General features: G+C 45.6%; 2 protein-coding genes and 1 non-coding gene across 11 annotated transcripts in view; 2 read left to right on the forward strand and 1 right to left on the reverse strand.

The window, feature by feature from the left end:
* ZNF789 (zinc finger protein 789) overlaps nucleotides 1–8,567 on the forward strand; it is a 29,248-nt gene extending 20,681 nt beyond the window's left edge. The window contains exon 7 of the mRNA XM_072943269.1: nucleotides 7,790–8,567. The gene's annotated coding sequence lies outside the window, so the exon portion shown is untranslated. The remainder of the gene's footprint in view (nucleotides 1–7,789) is intronic.
* ZKSCAN5 (zinc finger with KRAB and SCAN domains 5) lies at nucleotides 427–17,499 on the reverse strand. 9 transcript variants are annotated; one of them, XM_031676718.2, is made up of 7 exons: nucleotides 17,405–17,499; nucleotides 15,665–16,177; nucleotides 11,917–12,055; nucleotides 9,901–9,983; nucleotides 9,489–9,624; nucleotides 5,308–5,916; nucleotides 427–2,762 (listed from the first exon to the last, which is right to left on the reverse strand). In XM_031676718.2, the coding sequence occupies exons 2-7, from the start codon at nucleotides 16,076–16,078 to the stop codon at nucleotides 1,636–1,638; spliced, it is 2,508 nt and encodes an 835-aa protein (XP_031532578.1). In that variant the 5' UTR covers nucleotides 16,079–16,177; nucleotides 17,405–17,499; the 3' UTR covers nucleotides 427–1,635. The 9 variants fall into 9 exon arrangements, with proteins under 9 accessions (XP_031532578.1, XP_031532579.1, XP_015100030.1 ...); XM_031676719.2 differs by having other exon boundaries at nucleotides 15,665–16,180; nucleotides 17,405–17,461; XM_015244544.3 differs by having other exon boundaries at nucleotides 17,304–17,424.
* Nucleotides 8,360–8,466, forward strand: LOC116280035 (U6 spliceosomal RNA). The gene has a single exon (XR_004189356.1). It is a non-coding gene; the product is annotated as a U6 spliceosomal RNA (small nuclear RNA).

Here is a 17,499-nt window from a genome sequence, read left to right on the forward strand (position 1 = left end):
TCATGGCACCATCTCTTAGATCAGGCTCCCTAAGGCAAAGCTTGAGCCAGGGGTTCAGAACCACGTTGAGGTGCTGAGGGCATGGAGGGAACGAGACAGGATGGAGAAGGCCAAGAGCCTGAGTGGAGTCTGATAAAGCCTGTCTGATCAAGTCTAGCCTCGGCCTGATCCACAAACTGCACAGCTTCCCACCCTGAAGCAGGTGATCAGCCCTTGGTACCCCCATATCAATCAGTCATGGGCTCGGGGGCGAAGGGCAGCTAACTCCTGGGTGAGGCAGCTCCCACCCACTGAGGGTAATTCTCCAAAGGAGAAGGGGGAGAGTTGTGAGCACTTGGCAGCCAAAACTCAAGAGCATCTGGGGCACGGAGACACCAGCCTGTAATGGGGGTCTGCACAGGGGACCAGTGTACAACACACACAGTCAAAGTGTTTCTTGGGTGTTTATTGTTAAGCCAGGCAGTCAGCAGAAGCAGGACTTACTTCAGCAGCGCCCAGAAGCCTGTGTCCCTCTCTAGCAAACAGGCTCAAGTTAACCCTCATCCATGTAATTGTCTTTCCCCCACAATCCCACCCAGACCTTCCCACAAGGCAGGGCTCACCAGACCATAACCTCCTGGTTCCTAATTAGTGTTTAGTTTCAAATCCAGCTGCAACTCAAATTGAAGCTCATTCTACACGTCATTATCCTATGGGAGAGCTCTATCTCCACGGCAACTGGGAGCTGGTACGTACACTGCTTGGACCACAAATCTTCACTCAACGTGGTCCAATTCCTTCTATGGATGTAGCTGCCCTCATTCTTGTGGGTAATAGACTAAAAACCAGTCCACAGTTCTTCTCTTCTCTATGCCCCTAAGGTCCCGCTCCCCTCTCCCCAAGAAGTGACTGACCAACACAGTTTCTCCTGAATTTACAAACTTGACTTCTCTTTCTACTAGCTAAACTTGATGCTAGGGAGAATCAAAACAAAACAAAAAGGTAGAGGGTGTTTCACGGAGAAGTTGTAGATTGAATAAGGCAACAAGAACACATCCCCGTCCAGCCTCTGAACCTCAATTTTACCAAAACATAAATACCTTAAGTCAGTTTCTTTTCGAAGGGTTTAATACTCAAAGGGAACGGTGCCTGGAGCATTCTAGTGGCTGGGAGGATCATTTCTAGAAAAGATTCATTGCCGAGGTACCAAAATCAAGATCATGCTGAATTCCTCTCTTCCTGTCACCATGCTCTTCCCTGAATAGATAAACTGTCAAATGACGCAGAAACTACTAAAGCTTATTTCTACTGCATTCGTGAGGCCTTCCCCAGTGTCAATGTGCTGAGACTCACGTGAAGAATGAATGGCATCTGAAGGTTTCCCTTCATCCCCTGTATCCCTAGCTTCTCTCTTGTCTAGATTCTTAAGCATGAAGATGCTAACGAAAGCATTTCTCAGTGGGAAGAGCAGCTACCTTTGTTGTGGATTCTCCAGCGTTCCTAAGTTCTAACTGAAGGACTGCAACATATCTGGAGGTTTGATGGTTACGTCGGAGAAGATGCTTGAAGTTGCTATTACGTTCATTACAGGAGTGGGGCTCCTTCTCAGGAAGGCTTCTCTAAGACTGTGTACGAGCGCTTCTACGAGAGAAACACCTACACACTCAAGGTATTTATGGGATCTGTCCTCTCATGACTTCTCAGATGTTTAAAGAGGCTACAACTCCAGCTGAAACTCATTCCACACTCTTTACACTGAAAGGGTTTCTCACCAGTGTGGATTCTCTGATGTTGATTGAGATGTGACCTGAGAGTGAAGCCTCTGCCACACTCGTTACACTGATGGGATTTCGGGTTGGAGCAGCTTTTTGGATGTTGCTTTATGTGGGAACACTGGCCAGCGATTCCTCGACATGTCTCGCACTTGGAGGTTTTCTCTGCGGTGTGAGCTCTGTAATGCTGAATCAGGTCTGAACTAAAGCGAAAGGCTTTGCCACACACGTCACACTTATAAGGCTGCTCCTGTAACTCCATCTTCTTATCTTCAATCACGGTTAAGTTCCAACTATACGCTTCCTCACACATGCCGCTTTTTTCATTTTTCTGGCCCACGTGGAGCACCTGATGTTCAATGAGGCTCACGTACTGGAAAAAGATCTCCCCACATTCGTGACACTGATGGGACTTCTCTCTCGAGTGGAGCCTCAGATGCCCGGCGAGGTGCGAACGCCTCCCAAAGCCTTTCCCGCACTCACTGCACTTAAATGGTCTCTCCCCGCTGTGCACGCTCTGATGCTGAACCAAGTGGGACCTCACTCTAAATGCTTTTCCGCACAAGGGACAGGTGTAGGGCTTCTCCCCGGTGTGGACCCGCTGGTGCTGCGTCAGGTGCACGCGCTGGTTGTAGCTTTTCCCGCACTCATCGCACCGAAATGGTTTCTCCCCCGTGTGGATGCGCTGGTGCTGAATAAGATGTGCGCTCTGGATAAAGCTTTTCCCACACTCGTTGCATTTATGTGGTCTTTCTCCTGGGGAGGTCTTTTTGTGGACGTACGTGACTTCATTGAAATTCACCCTCTTTGAAGAGGCTTGTCCTAGTCTCTCTTTCATGGGAATTCCCTGCTTTCTCTCCAACTTGCCCTGCTGTTCATGGCCTTCTCCAAAATCTTGAACTGGAGGAACACTTCTCTGGATTCTTCCTGTGAGTTCCACGTCTGCCGCTGAAAACTCTGAAACCTTCTTCTTAACATTCAGTTTTGTATTCTTACTTCTTTTATCACTGCCTGAAAAGATAAAGAGGAGACACAAAAGTTATCAGTTCTTCTACAGAAGAAAAATGAACTACCAGGGGGAAAAAAGGATAATCAAAAGGAGCTATGATGTAACAGGAGTAACAAAGTGGGGGTGCAGGCATGTGCGTGAGGCCAACAGAAATGAAAAGAACCTTCTGGGATCTGTCCAGTGACGAGAACAAGACAAAGAAGAGAGGCTTACTTGGGAAGGTGATGAGAAGGGTGGAGGTTAGGCAATCACAGGGAAAAGCCAAACACTGATGACACAGGAAGGAGAGGAAGGAATTCTGACATGGGAGAGGAGGTAGGAAACGTGGAAGGGTCATTGCCCCAACAGAAGCCCAGCAGACGGAATGAGATAGAACAAAGACGCACAACTGGATGGTGAGAACGGACAGAACCTGGAGGAATGGGAAGCAAAGGAGTGTGAAGGGGTGATGGAGTTGGAAGAACATCTGATTACGAGCCAGGAAAGATGAGAAATGAGCCAATAAAAATTATTGTCAAGAGGGGATGTGATGCACCAATCTCTGCGCTCTCGTCCCTCAGCCGACGCCCCAGCTTCCGTCCCTCCCATGGTGCCCAACATTCCTCATCTGGGAACGCCCATCACCTCTCACACCTGTTCCTCCCGTCAGACCACCAGCTCCACGTGGGCATGAACTGTGTCTGCTGTTTCCTGCTGTACCCCAAGCACCCAGCCCTAGAGGCTCTCGATAAACATGGCTGGCTGAGCACACAAACTACCCCTCCTTCAGTCAAAAACACGGGGGAGGCAGGTGAGTGGCGGCTAGGAAACAAGGCCTGAGGACAGTTACCGGGGTGATGTGAAAGAAAAGATCCTATTTAAAAACAACTGCTTCCCAGGTCCAGGGTGCTGCTGGATTGGTTTCCCCAGTGATGCAGTCGCCAAGTAGAACGGGATGGACCTGGCTGGGGAGACAGCTCAGCTCAGCTCAGCCCAGAACATTAAAGACACCGTGGGCTTCCTAAGCTTCAGTTCCATGTTGGAAGAGGGGGCAGTGGCTGTTGGTGTGAATGACAAGTAGGCGGGCTTGGGGACATCAAAGGCATAATTTAAAAATAAACACTTTGGGCAGCCTTTGAATTTTCTGAAGAATATTAATAAGAACCTTTAAGTTCACAGCACAGTTTATGGTGAGCTCATCATTATGTAAATCATGTGAGCAGATAAAAAAATAAGGAAACAGGGAAATTACTCAAACTTACTCATCACCAAATTAATGAAAATGAACATAGCAAAGAATTCTCTTCTGCTGACTCAATTTGCTAAAAAAATGTTCTGATAACCCCAGAAGAAATGTCGTGCAACTGAAGCTCCCACATGCGGTATAACTGTTTTAAAAAGCAATTTGGTGATACATAGCAAGAGCCATAAAAATGTTTTTGGCTTTTCATCCACTAGCCTCGCTTCTGGGCACCCATCATAAGGAAATAATCTTAAATACAGAAAAAAGCATAAACACAGCTATCGGGACAAAAGAGGAAAAAATGAGAATTTCAACTGGGGAACAGCTGAGTAGATTATGATGTCCCCACACAACGCCAGGCTGTCAGAAATAACAAACAGGAGGGCCAAGCAACACCGCAAAACGTGCCTAGTATTTAATTGTACACTATGAACACCTTGATATAAAAATAGGCTTGTGAAAAAAAGATGGAAATACACTAAGTAATTATAGTTCTATTAGTTAAGGTGGTGGGATTATGAGTGATTTATTTCCCTCCCACTTTCTTTCCCCCAAACTTCCTGAACAGTTGACCTATGAACAAGACCGGTTTGACCTGTGAGGGTCCACTCAGGTGCACGATTTTTTCCAATAAACATGTACTGCAGTCCTACACGGTTCACAGCTGGGTGAATCCAAGGATGTGGAACCGGACACAGGGCTGCGGGTAAAGTTACACGTGGTCCGTGGACTGTGGAGCAGGGTGTCAGTGCCCCGAACCCCTGCGTTCTGCAAGGGTCAACTGTACTATTGTCTCATTTTAAAATAAATGAGGCAGGGGGTACAGCTCAGTGGTAGAGTGTGTGCTTAGCAAGCACGAGGTCCTGAGTTCAATCCCCAGTACCTCCATTAAATACATACATAAATAAACCTAATTACCTCCCTCCCTGCCCCGAAATAAAATGAAATGAAATGAAATAACTCAATTGGGGAAAGGGGAAAGAAGCATATAAGAGAGCCCAAATCCTCATTTACTAAACAGAAAGTCAGTAGAGGATGTCTGAAATTGACGAGCAGTGTTATTCTAAAACATGGAATAACCAGAAGAAACGGGGGACTGCTGAGCCCAGGACCTCTGGGGAAAGGGAAGTGGGGGGTGGCAGGGAGGGCAGAGCGTTCTGCCGACTAATTTGACGGCTAATTCAAGCACGAGTGATCCCAGACTGTCCGTCTCCGCCCCTCCCGACTCCTGCTCCCTGGATCTCAACCCGCCCGTCCTAGGGTTCTAAGCCTATGAGGCAACGCCTGCCTCCCTCCCCTCCCCGAAGGCGCGCTCCGACACCTACATCTCTGGGATTTCTCTCTGAAGTGGCGCTTGAGGTGCTCGATCAGGTGGGAGTGGCGGCCGAAGCTCTTGCCGCACTCGGAGCAGCCGTAGGGCCTCTCGCCGCTGTGCACGCTGTGGTGCTGCACCAAGTGCGAGCTGACGCGGAAGGCCTTCCCGCACACCTGGCACTTGTAGGGCTTCTCGCCGGTGTGGACCCGCTGGTGCTGCGTCAGGTGCACGCGCTGGTTGTAGCTTTTCCCGCACTCCCCGCACTGGAAAGGCTTCTCCCCTGTGTGGATGCGCCGGTGCTGAATGAAGTTGGAGGCTTGGAGGAAAAATTTCCCACAGTCATTACATTTGTGACCCCTCTCGCCGCTTGGGTTCTGCTGACGGTGAACGTCCGTGATGGCACCCAGACCTCTTTTCTGAGGAGGGTTCTGCCTTGATCGCCCCACCGTGGGGTTTACCTGCCACCTGTCTACCCTGCCGTGAAGGTCACTGACTTCTGCAAGCCCCTGGCTCGGGGGAACATTCCTTTCTGTGCTTCCTGAGGTCATCCATGGCGATTCGGCCTCCTCGGAAATCTGCTTTACCAGGACTTCCATGCTGTCATTCCTGGATTCGTAATCTGAGATAGTGGAAGGAAAATGGAAAAGTTAGCTTATTCCCCGCATTCAAAGAAAAGAAAAATGACCGAGGAATACGGGATAATGATATGAAACCAACAGGTTCTGGCAATGCAGGACCTGGTAAAGTCGCCTGCAAAATGACTTTACAATACAGGGATGGGAAACACAATGCTGAAGCAGGAAACTGAGGCAGGTTAGGGAAGAAAGAGCCGGTAAGAATGGTTCGGGGGATGAGACTGGCAGAGCAGTCGTTCTATTTAATGAAGATGATACCCTCTCGGTGTGGTATTTGCACAGTCCTTGTTTGTGAATACCTGTTCACTATTTTTGGGGGGGGGGATCTGGTCATTTATCTACTTATTTATTCTTTAATGGAGGTATGGGGGATTGAACCCAGGACCCCATGCATGCTGAGCATGCACTCTACCACTGAGCTGTACCCTGCCCCTTCAATGTTAACTATTCTCAATCAAATTTGATATTGGGTTATGCAGCTAACCCGGGCTTCACTTTCCCCTTCCTGTTTATTCACAGCCTGGAGAAGAAAGAAGCTCTTTCTCACTTTTTTAAACCTCAAAGAATCTCAGTTTGGTGTGAATTCGTCTAAAGGAGAAAAGGCATTCTGTCTGTACCCAGAGAAGCCCTACAACTGTCAAGAGCTAGCTTAGCACACAGCAGTCACTGATGGATAGAGACCTTTAAGAGACTATGATCAGTTCCTTGTGGAACTAGATCAGCAACATACATTTCACTCAAAACACTGACATTTACTAGGGTTTGCAAAGACAAGCCTTTAGCAGTTAACAAAAAATAAGGAATGTTTTTTAAATGCTGGGGAGATAGATCATGGCCTACTGAGAACTTTCTAATAAGATTTTCTTGTAAAAGAAAAAAAAAGCTGTTTTCAAGTCTTAACACAGAAATGGAACTAAAGCACTAACAGTGGCTGAGTGTGCACCACGCACGAGGCACTGCGCCTGCAAATGCTTTCCAGTTTTATGGCATTTAATCCTTACGACGACCCTCTGAGGTGGACACTGTCCTTTCTTGACATAGTGAGGAGTTGTAAGTCTTGTACCATGAAGGCAACTTTAATTTATCTTACAACTATTTTTACTCAATTCTCTTCCTAAAAAGACATTTTTAATAGTGGAAACAAATAAGCATATAAACAGAATTCTAACACAAAACCAGACTTTTGACATGTTTTTTCCTCCCCCATTTAACTAGGCAGGTAATCTCAGCTATCACAGTATTTCTCTTTTATTCACACCCACTTATGCCCACACATTTTATTCATACTAGAATTCTCTCCCATTCAGCAAGTTGAACAAGCTCATGGCTTTCTTTTTCCTGGGGTGAACGTGAAAAAAATCATATGCGCTCAGTGCACCTCTTTGGGGCACTTAACGATTGCCCTTTTCCAGAGAAGGTGATTATACAGGTTGTTTTACCAACTGGCTTACGGATTAGCTTTTCTCCTCTTTCCCCACCTCTTCTCTGAGGACATCATAAGCTTCCTGCTGACTCTCCTGGCTAACTGTATGTCTGACAGAGAACTGTGGTCCTTGCTCAATGCTATGCCTGGGTGCTCAGTGCTTGGGGGCGAGGAGGGGAAGTTGGTACAAAAAATGCCCAATCAGTGGATTTACTGCTTTACAAATTCACACTCTTCAATCTCACTGGTACCCATCTGGCGTTCTATGTGTCTAAGGGTGGCTGGTTTCCCACTCATTCTTCTCAGTGCTTTCCCAGTAGCATTTAAGTAGGCTTAAAACCTCCCCCATTAATAGAGACGAAATACAAAATCATCCATCCATCTAAACCATGTACCCTTTCAGTGATCGGCCCTCTTTCGCCTTCCCTTCACAGACAATGCTCTCGAAGATTTTTCAAGAACAGCTTCTTCAAATTCTTCTCCTTTGCAATCTTCCAAGAAACTGTCTCTTGTTCCCCAACACCCCAGCCACTCCACTGAAATGGCTGTCTCCAACATTCATTTGCTAATTTTTAAATATCTCGTTTCTAAATCTGATGGATACTTTTAAAATCTTCACCTTCTCTCGTGCTGTCAGGAACATACAGGCATGAAACTGATCTAATGCAACCTTCCCAGAGAAGTTATTGAGAAACCACTGAGTATGTTCTTAATGTAGAAAAATATGCTCAAGTTGTAAAGCTACTGTAATGAAGAGATGGATAATGAGAAAAAAAAATCAGAAAGCAAGAATTCAAAACAGCCTGGAGAATGGTATACAAAAGAACTGTGCCAAGTTCTGAAACTCTGAAACCCATTAAATACCTATAATGTAATAGAAAAAGATTAAAAAAAATACTTATTGACTCAAATCAGACCAGGAAGGTATTTGAAATTAGTTTTAAAAGGAGACAATGAAAAAAATTGCATTAAGTATAATATTTACACTACATAAATAATTCCTTGTGCTTGCTTCGGCAGCTCATATACTAAAATTGGAACGATACAGAGAAGATTAGCGTGGCCTCTGCGCAAGGATGACACGCAAATTCGTGAAGCATTCCATATTTTTAAAATGTTAAAAAATAATAATAATAATTCCTTGAGACTACCACTAAGATTCCAACAGATAAACAAGCAGAGGGCATGTACCTATAAATTAAAGAACATAAATATATACCAATAGTAATAAAAGAAATGGAAAATTTTAAAAAGCAGAAGTCAATTTTATTTTTTTTTAAATAAAAGCCTGTGAGTGAATGAACACTTAGTTCATTTCAAAAGAATGCTCTTCAAAAGAAATTTGGCATTATCATGTATGTACTTCCTCTAACGTCTGCCAGTGTGCTTGCTATATAGTCGTTCTTCCAAAATAGTTCATTCAAAAGAAGCTAAAAGCCTAAGCTCCAAAGTGTTGGCCAAGTGCTGAGATTTTTTTTTATAATTGCTCCAGGCAGCACAATCAAATATTAGTTTCCAGGATCATAACTTAGCCAGAAATAGGTTCAAAAATCTCATCTGAGGTGCAAAATTCAAGAAGGTATAAGATGTGTAAAATGCCAATGTCAAGGTGAACAACACAAAATAGGTACCAGGGATGTGAGAAAGGTAATGGGGTGGACCACTCACCATCCACACGTGAGAAGAAAGAAAAGAATTAACGCTATTGAGATATTGTAATAACTACTGTAATCAATGGTTATGCAGCGAAGTCTGAGATGCTTTCACACCTGAGAATGACTCAGTTAACAATTATTCAATTTGTCAAGGAGCAGAGCACAATAACTACTATAAATCTGTTAGAATCCAATCCTGTTAGCTTGAAGCTAAACATGACATTTGCTGGACTGCAAATGAGATCCCCAAAGCATTATCAGTTCTCAATCATAAATGTATTATGATGGAAATAATCAGAATAAGCTGAACAAGGAAGAAAAGAGGGAGAAAGCTGATTCTCTCTTTCATAGGATAAAAAAATAAGCAAGGTCATAGCAATGAAAACATACACGCTTTTATATAGGACATGCTAGAAATATTCTTTAGAAGATAACAAAATTAAGATGTCCTAATCTATGCAGATGAAATAATTCTTACCCATGGAAGTAACACTCCCATAATTCTCCTTCCTGTCATCCCTATAGAGGGACTTCTGGGACTGGTCCAAATGTCCCCATTCCTCCAGGATGAAGGATACAGCCACATCAGCCACATCTTCAATTTTCACCAACTTCTGAAACACAAAATCGCCGCTAAATTCCCTACGTTCAAATTTGGAGTGAGGGGAGGAACGGGGGGTGGGGGGTGGGCACTAAGGAAAGAAAAAGGGGAGGGACAGTGCTTCACAGAGGCCAGAGGTGTAGACCAGAAAAAGACATTAAAGCACAAACGCGATGGGCCCAGTCTCTGGTTAAAGAGACAGAACTCTGATAAAGATTCAAGCTTAAGGCAGCTACTGGTCGAAGAATAGACATGGGTCCTCAATGTGGGCACAGGGACGCCGGCTCACCTGGGACCCAGCTGAGAGAAGTGAGGTTGTCAGCTCCTGGCTGTCCTTCAGGGGAAGGGAGGGAACTTGGAGAGCAGGAAGGGCTGAGGGGGGAGAAAAAGAGGTGTCAGTGAGCATCTCTCTGCCCAGTTCCAACTGCCATCATGTTCCACTTTTGCTCAGGAATCCACAATGGCACCCAGTGGCATCAGGGCTTCGCTGTCAAGACCCTCCACTTTTTAGCTCCCCAGCACCTACCGTATATGCACTCTTCCCCCCAAAAACCAGACGCCCTGCTTTGGTCAGGCTAGTCCTGCTGCTGACCGCATATGGTGCCACTCCCCTACAAAGGATGCACTCTGCTCTGCCAAGGTCAAATCTAGTCGTCTCAAAGAATCTCCAAAGTCCCACATCTTCCATGAAGCTGAGAGCCTGGGGCTTCTCAAACTTTACTGTGCAAATAAATCACCTGGGGGTCTTGGAACAGGGCAGATTCTGCCTCAGTAGTTTCGGGGTGGCACTCAGTCATTTTTTATGGCTTTTATATTATCCAAAGGTCCTTGATACAGAGAGGTTTAATTCTTACTAAAATTTCTTTAAAAATTCTTTTTCATTATCCTTTGACTCTTCTGTAAATTATTCATAAAATGACTTAAAAATATTTTTAAAAAATAGAAAGGATCCATCAGCCCCAGCTGTTAAATGGTGAGGACTATTTTCCAGTGCACTGAGGGTTAAATGAGTTCATCCAGGTAAAGCTTCGAATGGCCCCTGACACACAGTGAACACCATGTAAGGAGTAGCTGCTGCCGCTTCAGTTACTGTTACCACAGGGGAAGGAAAGTTGGAAAAGCTTAGAGCCCCGGGATGTCAAGTGAATGGCCGGCCACTCTGAGAAGCCTGGAAGGAAGCCTGGGGCCAAGTAGGAAATACGGGTTCACAATTCTTATCCACATTCTGAAATCCCAGAGCTCAAAACACCAAGTTTTTTGTTTTGTTTTTTTCATTAAGTTGGCCATTGAACTAATTTGACAGCAAAACCTGACCAGACCTGATGTGAAGCTATTTGACGTTTTTATTTAATGCACTTACTGGAATTATACATACATTTCACTGCCGAAATATTAAATTAATGTGTGTGATTAAGGGGTCCCACCTCAAATCCTGTTGGGAGTATGATTTACATATGTAAATCATCTCATCTCTCTAAATCTGAAAAATTCTAAATTCTAAAATGTATCTGATACCAAGAGTTTCTGACGAGGGACAGACTTGTGGAATACATCATCATAAGTGGGGTATTCATCGGGATCTGCAGAGATAGTACGCACAACTGTATGTAAAGTAGGTAAACAACAAGGTCCTACTGTACAGCACGGAGAACTATATTCAATACCTTGTAATGGCCTATAATGAAAAAAAGTATGAAAAGGAATATATATACGTGAATCACTATGCTGTACACAAGAAATGAACACATTGTAAATCGCCCATACTTCAATTTTAAAAATTAACGAGATATTTTAACTGTTCACTTTTGTTCCTTGACGGATCTAACACAGTTTAACAAGAGCAAGAGCGAGGGAAGGAGAGACAGAGAGAACAGATGCTCTGAAGGTCATTGTGAAGCACAGCTTAAAATAAGATTTTGCAGCGAAGGTCTGAGGAGCCACAAGTGCTGTCAGGAACTGGAGGGCTCTGTCTGTGTTGAGTGTGAGGATGGCAAAATGCATGCAGCAGAGTCGGAAAACTGTTGCAAGACACTTAGAATACTTCTGTAAAAGACTTCTGCCGATCTTTTAACAGTACCTGCACTGAGTTGCCATCAGCTGCGTGACAGCTTTCAAGTGTGGTCAGGTAGTTCCCGGCCAGGCCTGTCTGCTGACCAGGGACTCAACTCCGGGTCTCCACCCCTTCCCAACCCCCAGATCAGGCTGACTACAGAGGGGCTGCCCCGCCCAAAGCCTCTCTCTACAGACACTGCTGACTGCATGGCCTGGGCACCCACATCCGTTCCACCGAATCCCACGTCCTCACCGTCTTCCTCCAGCACATGAGGCTTCTGTGGCTCTTGTTCAGGCTGCGGGTCCACGGGCAGGAGCTGGTGACTGAAGGACTCGGGCCCGGCTCCAGGGGGCTCTATCTTCTGAGGAAGCCCTTCGGGAAACGCCACAATCTAACAACCACAACCACACCTGTCAGCACGTTACAGGAAAGGCTGCAGGAGAATCCAGTGAGCTCTCGTTATTCCTGCATCCCTCACTTTGCCAAGTATTTACAGTGTGTCTCCAGCGAGCCGGGCATTAATTACACAGTGGCTTGGTAAGCACGGTCTATGTCTAGTTGAACACAACTTCTATTAAACATATCAACACACAGATAAATAATTACAAACAGTGCTTTATGTTAGAAAGGAGAAGAAATGGCGCCAGCAGGCAGAACAGATGAGACCCGTTTTCAATTGGGTGGCCAAGAAAGGCTTTTCTAAGGAGGTGCCACTGAAATGAACACCTAAAGGATGTAAGAAGCCAGCCAGGAGAAAGTAAGGGGTGTCCCAGGCACACAGCATGACATAAGCAAAGGCCCTCAGGCAGAAAGTGGGTGCTGGGGACAGTCAAGGAACCATAAGAAGGCCGGTGTGGACCATGTTTAGTGAAGGGGGGCGAGGGTTGAGAAGTGAGCTTGGAAAGGTCAACCTAGGACTCAGGAAGCCACGCTCAGCGCCCTGGCAGACCAGGTTCGACTAGGACAGACCGACACCAAGGCCAGAGCAAGTTCACGTTGGTACATCCTCCATCTTTCTGTTCTTTGCTCTTCTACAGCCTGGGGACACACAGTCACTCTGCCACACCAGGCTCTAGACTCTGCCTCTTCTGGAAGGTACTAGCTCCTAGCAGGTAATAAGATCCTGCTTTGAGATAGAATCGCCACCTCCCTCCCCTCTCCTCCCGTATGTTTCAAAGCACTTTCAATGTTAACCCTTTGAGTGCTGGCCAAATGTGGTCCAGGTGTCACGTTAAGAGGCAGAACACTTGTGCAAGTATGACTCTGCAAGGGAGTGTCCTTGTGGTCCCACTCAGAACAAGAGTTAAGACAATGCCAAGTATGTCAAAGGGCAGCGGGGCACCAAAGAAGCAAAGCAGCCCTTGAGGTCCCCTGAGACCAGGACTGAGAAACCAAAGAGGAGGGGTAAAGGATAAAGCCTGGGAAAGGCTGGCCAGAGACAAGACCTACCTGGAGATTAAGTTGAAGGATAACATCAAAATATGAAAATGAATGAATGTATGTATGTATATACGTGACTGAGACACTGTGCTGTACACCAGAAATTGACACATTGTAACTGATGGCACTTCAATTAAAAAATAAAAAAATTTAAAAAGAGTAACATCAGGATTATGGAAGGCAGGCAGAGAGAAAGGCAAACACACTGAGCTTGGAGGCCCCAAATCCCTGACAAGAACTCAGAAATGATCGTTCTCTGTGTTCCTTCCACAGATGGGGTGTGTATCAAAATAGAGCGGTCAGTGTGTAAGATCTGCTGTAAATCCTCTATTTAAAAAGTGCTTTTTGTTTTCCACTATGCTTTTGAATATTTATTACTAGAAAAAAGTAGGGAAAAGTCTGTCCACTGGTGTCCCAAATGAGGCGTAAGAAAGGATAACTAGACGCACCACCGAACTTCGACTTCCCGTCCTGACAGAAGCAAGGGAAAGGTTCTGACACTCCTGATTGCAAGACAGGCATTCAGCACAGCTGCAGGGTTTGACAGCAGGGCCAGAGCAGCTCCCTCTGCTCCCCACTTGCCTAATGGCTGAACTAAACCAGCCAAGAGCCTGGGGATGTTCTGGAATATTGAAGTACCCTGGACCCAGGGGGGAAGAATAAAGATTCAGATACCTTACCCTCAAATGCAATGGCTCTGAAAATGAGGGAAATTCTCTAATTGGCTTCAAACTCCTGCAGACCTATGCTCCCACGATTTTTGTTTCTTTGCTATTAAAAAAAAAATTAAAGTTTAAGAGTGTGTGAGCCTAACAACAAGAGGGAGGTAGAAAGTCAGGTGATAAATGAGAGAGAAGGGACAAGAAGACATAGCAACAGAAAGATAACGATCCTTCTTAAATTACTGTATGATTTCATGCAGTCCCAACAAAAATACCAACTTTGGGGTGGTGGGAACTAAGTAACTCTCAAGTTTATACAGAAGAAAGGAAATACTGAAAAAAAAAACTGCAAGGGGGAAGGGCAGACCTACTGAATACCAAATACTTTTCAGAGCTCAAATAAATACTGACATATGAACAGACAGTAAGATCAATAAAATAGAATAAAAGGACCAGAAATGGAGCCATAAATGCAGAAATTTGGAATAGAATAAAGATAGCATTTTAATCAGAGAGGAAAAAAAGAGATCACCATACAAGTTGCTGGAACAACTGCATGGACATGTGAGAAAAACATTAAGCTATAACCACCCCAAACACCCTACACCAAAATGAATTCCAGATGGAGCAGTCATTTCAAAGAGTAAAACAAAACAATTAACAACAAAAAAACTATGGAGAAGAAACTATGAGAAAAGTTTCTCGTAACTCTAGTGGAGGGGGCCTTTCAAAGCATGGCACAAAACCCAGAAACCATCAGTTAAAAGACTTCAAAAAAAAAAAAGATTTCAACTGACTGCATCAAAATAAAAAATCCTGTAAAGTAAAAATTTCCAGAAGCAAAAGCAAGAGGGAAAAATAACACTTGCGACTCAGATGACAGACACAGTGCTTACTTTATCTAAAAGGTTAGTATAAACAGATAGTTCAAGAGAAAGGGTATATGCATAGCCTTTTAAACTGTACTGTGGTCAAACTCATTCATCATAAGAAAAATGCATATGAGAATCACAGAAATGGAATATTGCATCTTTCAGATTGGCAATAATCAAAAAGTTGGATAACATGTGTTATCACGCTGCGAGCAAAAAATTTCTCTCCTCCATGGCTGTTGGGAAAATAAACTGGTCTGACCTCTACAGAGAATAGATTGTCCACAGCTGTCCAAATTACAAATGCGCATGGCCTCTGAGCCAACAATTTGACTTCTAAGCTTTTATTCTACAGTTAACGGTGTACGTAAAGGATAGTCATTGCAGCGAAGTTTGTTACAGTAAAAATTCAAAAGCAATCTAAAGGAATAATTTAAATGGCTTTCACCAGGAGTTAAATTACGGTACATCCACTCAATGGAACAGAATGGTGAGACAGCTCTATCCGCACTGACACAGAACAAGCCAAGATAAATTCTAAGAAAAAAGCAAGAGGCAGAAGTGCACAGTGATATAAAAACATCTGTGTTTTTTTAAAAAATATGTCATACACATAGATGCTAATATCTACAGAATACAGTAGATCTCTGTAAGGATACACACGTATCACGTGACAATGGTGGCCTCTGGTGAAAACTCAGGCAGCCAGGGACTCAGGGGTGGGAGGGAAACTTACTTTTCATTACAACCTTATGTACCTTTTGAATTTTGTATCATGTCATTCAAAAAATAAATACAGTGATTTAAAACACAAATAAAATCGCAGACTGTCTTCTCCAGGTTAACACACTGGATACTGCTTCTCTTTGCTGGAGTGGCAGGAAATCTCCACAGTGGACCTAATCCCAGGAGAACAAAAGAATATGAATGAAGCACCAAGGCGCTCAGGCTCTCACCCCTGCTCAGCAGCTCCTTAACTCTCTTCCTCTCCTTCCTCGTTGCTCCAAGATCTCCTCTTTCACTCACCTGTTGTCTGCGTTCCTCTAGCTCTCTCTGGATATTTTCTACCACAGCCACAGCCTCTTCTCCACTTTCAGGGTGATGTTCTCTCACCCAGGTCTGGAACTCTTCGGGCAGGATGGTCAGGAACTGCTCCAGCACCAGCAGCTCCAGGATCTGCTCCTTGGTGTGCAGTTCGGGCCTCAGCCACTCGCAGCAGAGCACCCGGAGCTGGCTGAGGGCCTCCCGGGGGCCTGACGCCTCGTGGTACTGGAAGTGTTTGAAGCGCTGATAGAAAGTCTCAAACACTGGCGGGTTGTACTCTTGCATCCAGGTGCAGTCTTCTTCCTCTACTTTCACGATCAGAAGGTCTTCCTGCTCTTGTGAAGTCTCAGCCGGAGGATCTAAGTCTATAACTTCCCCAGTTTCTGTCATTATCATTCCAACTGGGATAGCTCTCCAGGTAAGCTGGGTTACACTGATCAAATTTGCCTTTTGCTCTTTAAGATCTTCTGAAGGACACTCTCATTAGCGTGCAACCTACTGATACATTGGAAATCATTATCAGCAAAGAGATGATCGCTCAACAGATTAATTTACTTAAAAATGTGTCCTGCAAGACAGCCAGCACTCCACCCACAAGATAATTACCAATAGGGGATATTTCCAACATTTAAAAAGGATACAGGAGAGCAATAAAAATCTGACATCTAGCTTACTCAAAGACAACCTTAGTAGTGAAGAACACTAAATTTCATATAATAGTAGGACAAGACTTACTAACTAGTTAGTCCAGACGCAGCCGCTCCTTTCTCTACCACAAGCCAAACTTAAGTCAGAACAGAGGTCAAAAACATTACAACGGTCAAAACTGGACCTGTCCTTCAAGCCATAAGAGCTTGACAGATCAACGGGGGACTTCATGGGTCCCGAAGAGAACCGGGGTTCTAAGTACAGATTCTGCACTCGGATTCCCGACAATCGCCCCTGACCCCGAGCCACGAAAACCGGCCCGATCAAGGTTAGGGACAGGACCCTCGTCTGGACACAAAGGGCATCCTCCTTGCTCAAGGTCCCAGCCCCGGGGAGCTCTCCTGGAAGATCAAGCTCCCGCAGCCAAGGCTGGGAAGATGGGTTTCTTCTTACAAACAGAGAGAAAACCGAAGCCGACACTTCGCAACACTTCCTCGCCGGAAGTAAGCAAGTCCAAGCTTTCCCTGACCAACGGGGTAGAGCCATAGATCCCACCCCCGAGAGCACTTCCGAGTCCTCTCTAGGAATCCCGGAGGCCCTCGCCTCGCAGCGGGCGGGACGTGCCCGCCCCAGGTCCCGCCCCGAGCCCCGCCCTCAGGGGCTGCGGGCCAATCGGCGGGGAGGTAGGGCGCCCGCCTGGGATTCCAGTCCAACCTCCGATAACGCGGCCGTTCCCCGCCCACCGAGCCGCAGGTACAGCGTCCCCAGAGACAGGGAGAAAACCGAGCCGCCCTCTTCCCCAAAACCACTTAAACAGCCCGAGCCCGCCCCTTTCCTTGGAGCAGGAGCAGGGGCGGGGCCTCAGGTGTCCGGAACGCTTGCTAAGGCGACAGTCGCTTGTGTCTGGTTGGCCGTGGAACTTGCGCTCCCTCAGCCCCAACGCTCTGCGTCCCAGTTCAAAACAGGTCCGTACCTTTCTGCGAGCCCGCAACCCTTACTTCTCTCTAATGGACCCTTCGGTTTCTTCTCCTGAATCCTCGCCACTTCCCGCACCCTGTCTCCAGACACACCCACCTCCTTACCACCGCCGTCAGCTCAGACGGCAGAAATCTCCGACGTCAGACCCGCGAGTCGCGGGAGCCAGCAACTATCGGGACTACATCTCCCAG

This window comes from Vicugna pacos, chromosome 18, assembly GCF_048564905.1.
Source record: "Vicugna pacos chromosome 18, VicPac4, whole genome shotgun sequence".
In the NCBI taxonomy this organism is placed as follows: domain Eukaryota; kingdom Metazoa; phylum Chordata; class Mammalia; order Artiodactyla; family Camelidae; genus Vicugna; species Vicugna pacos.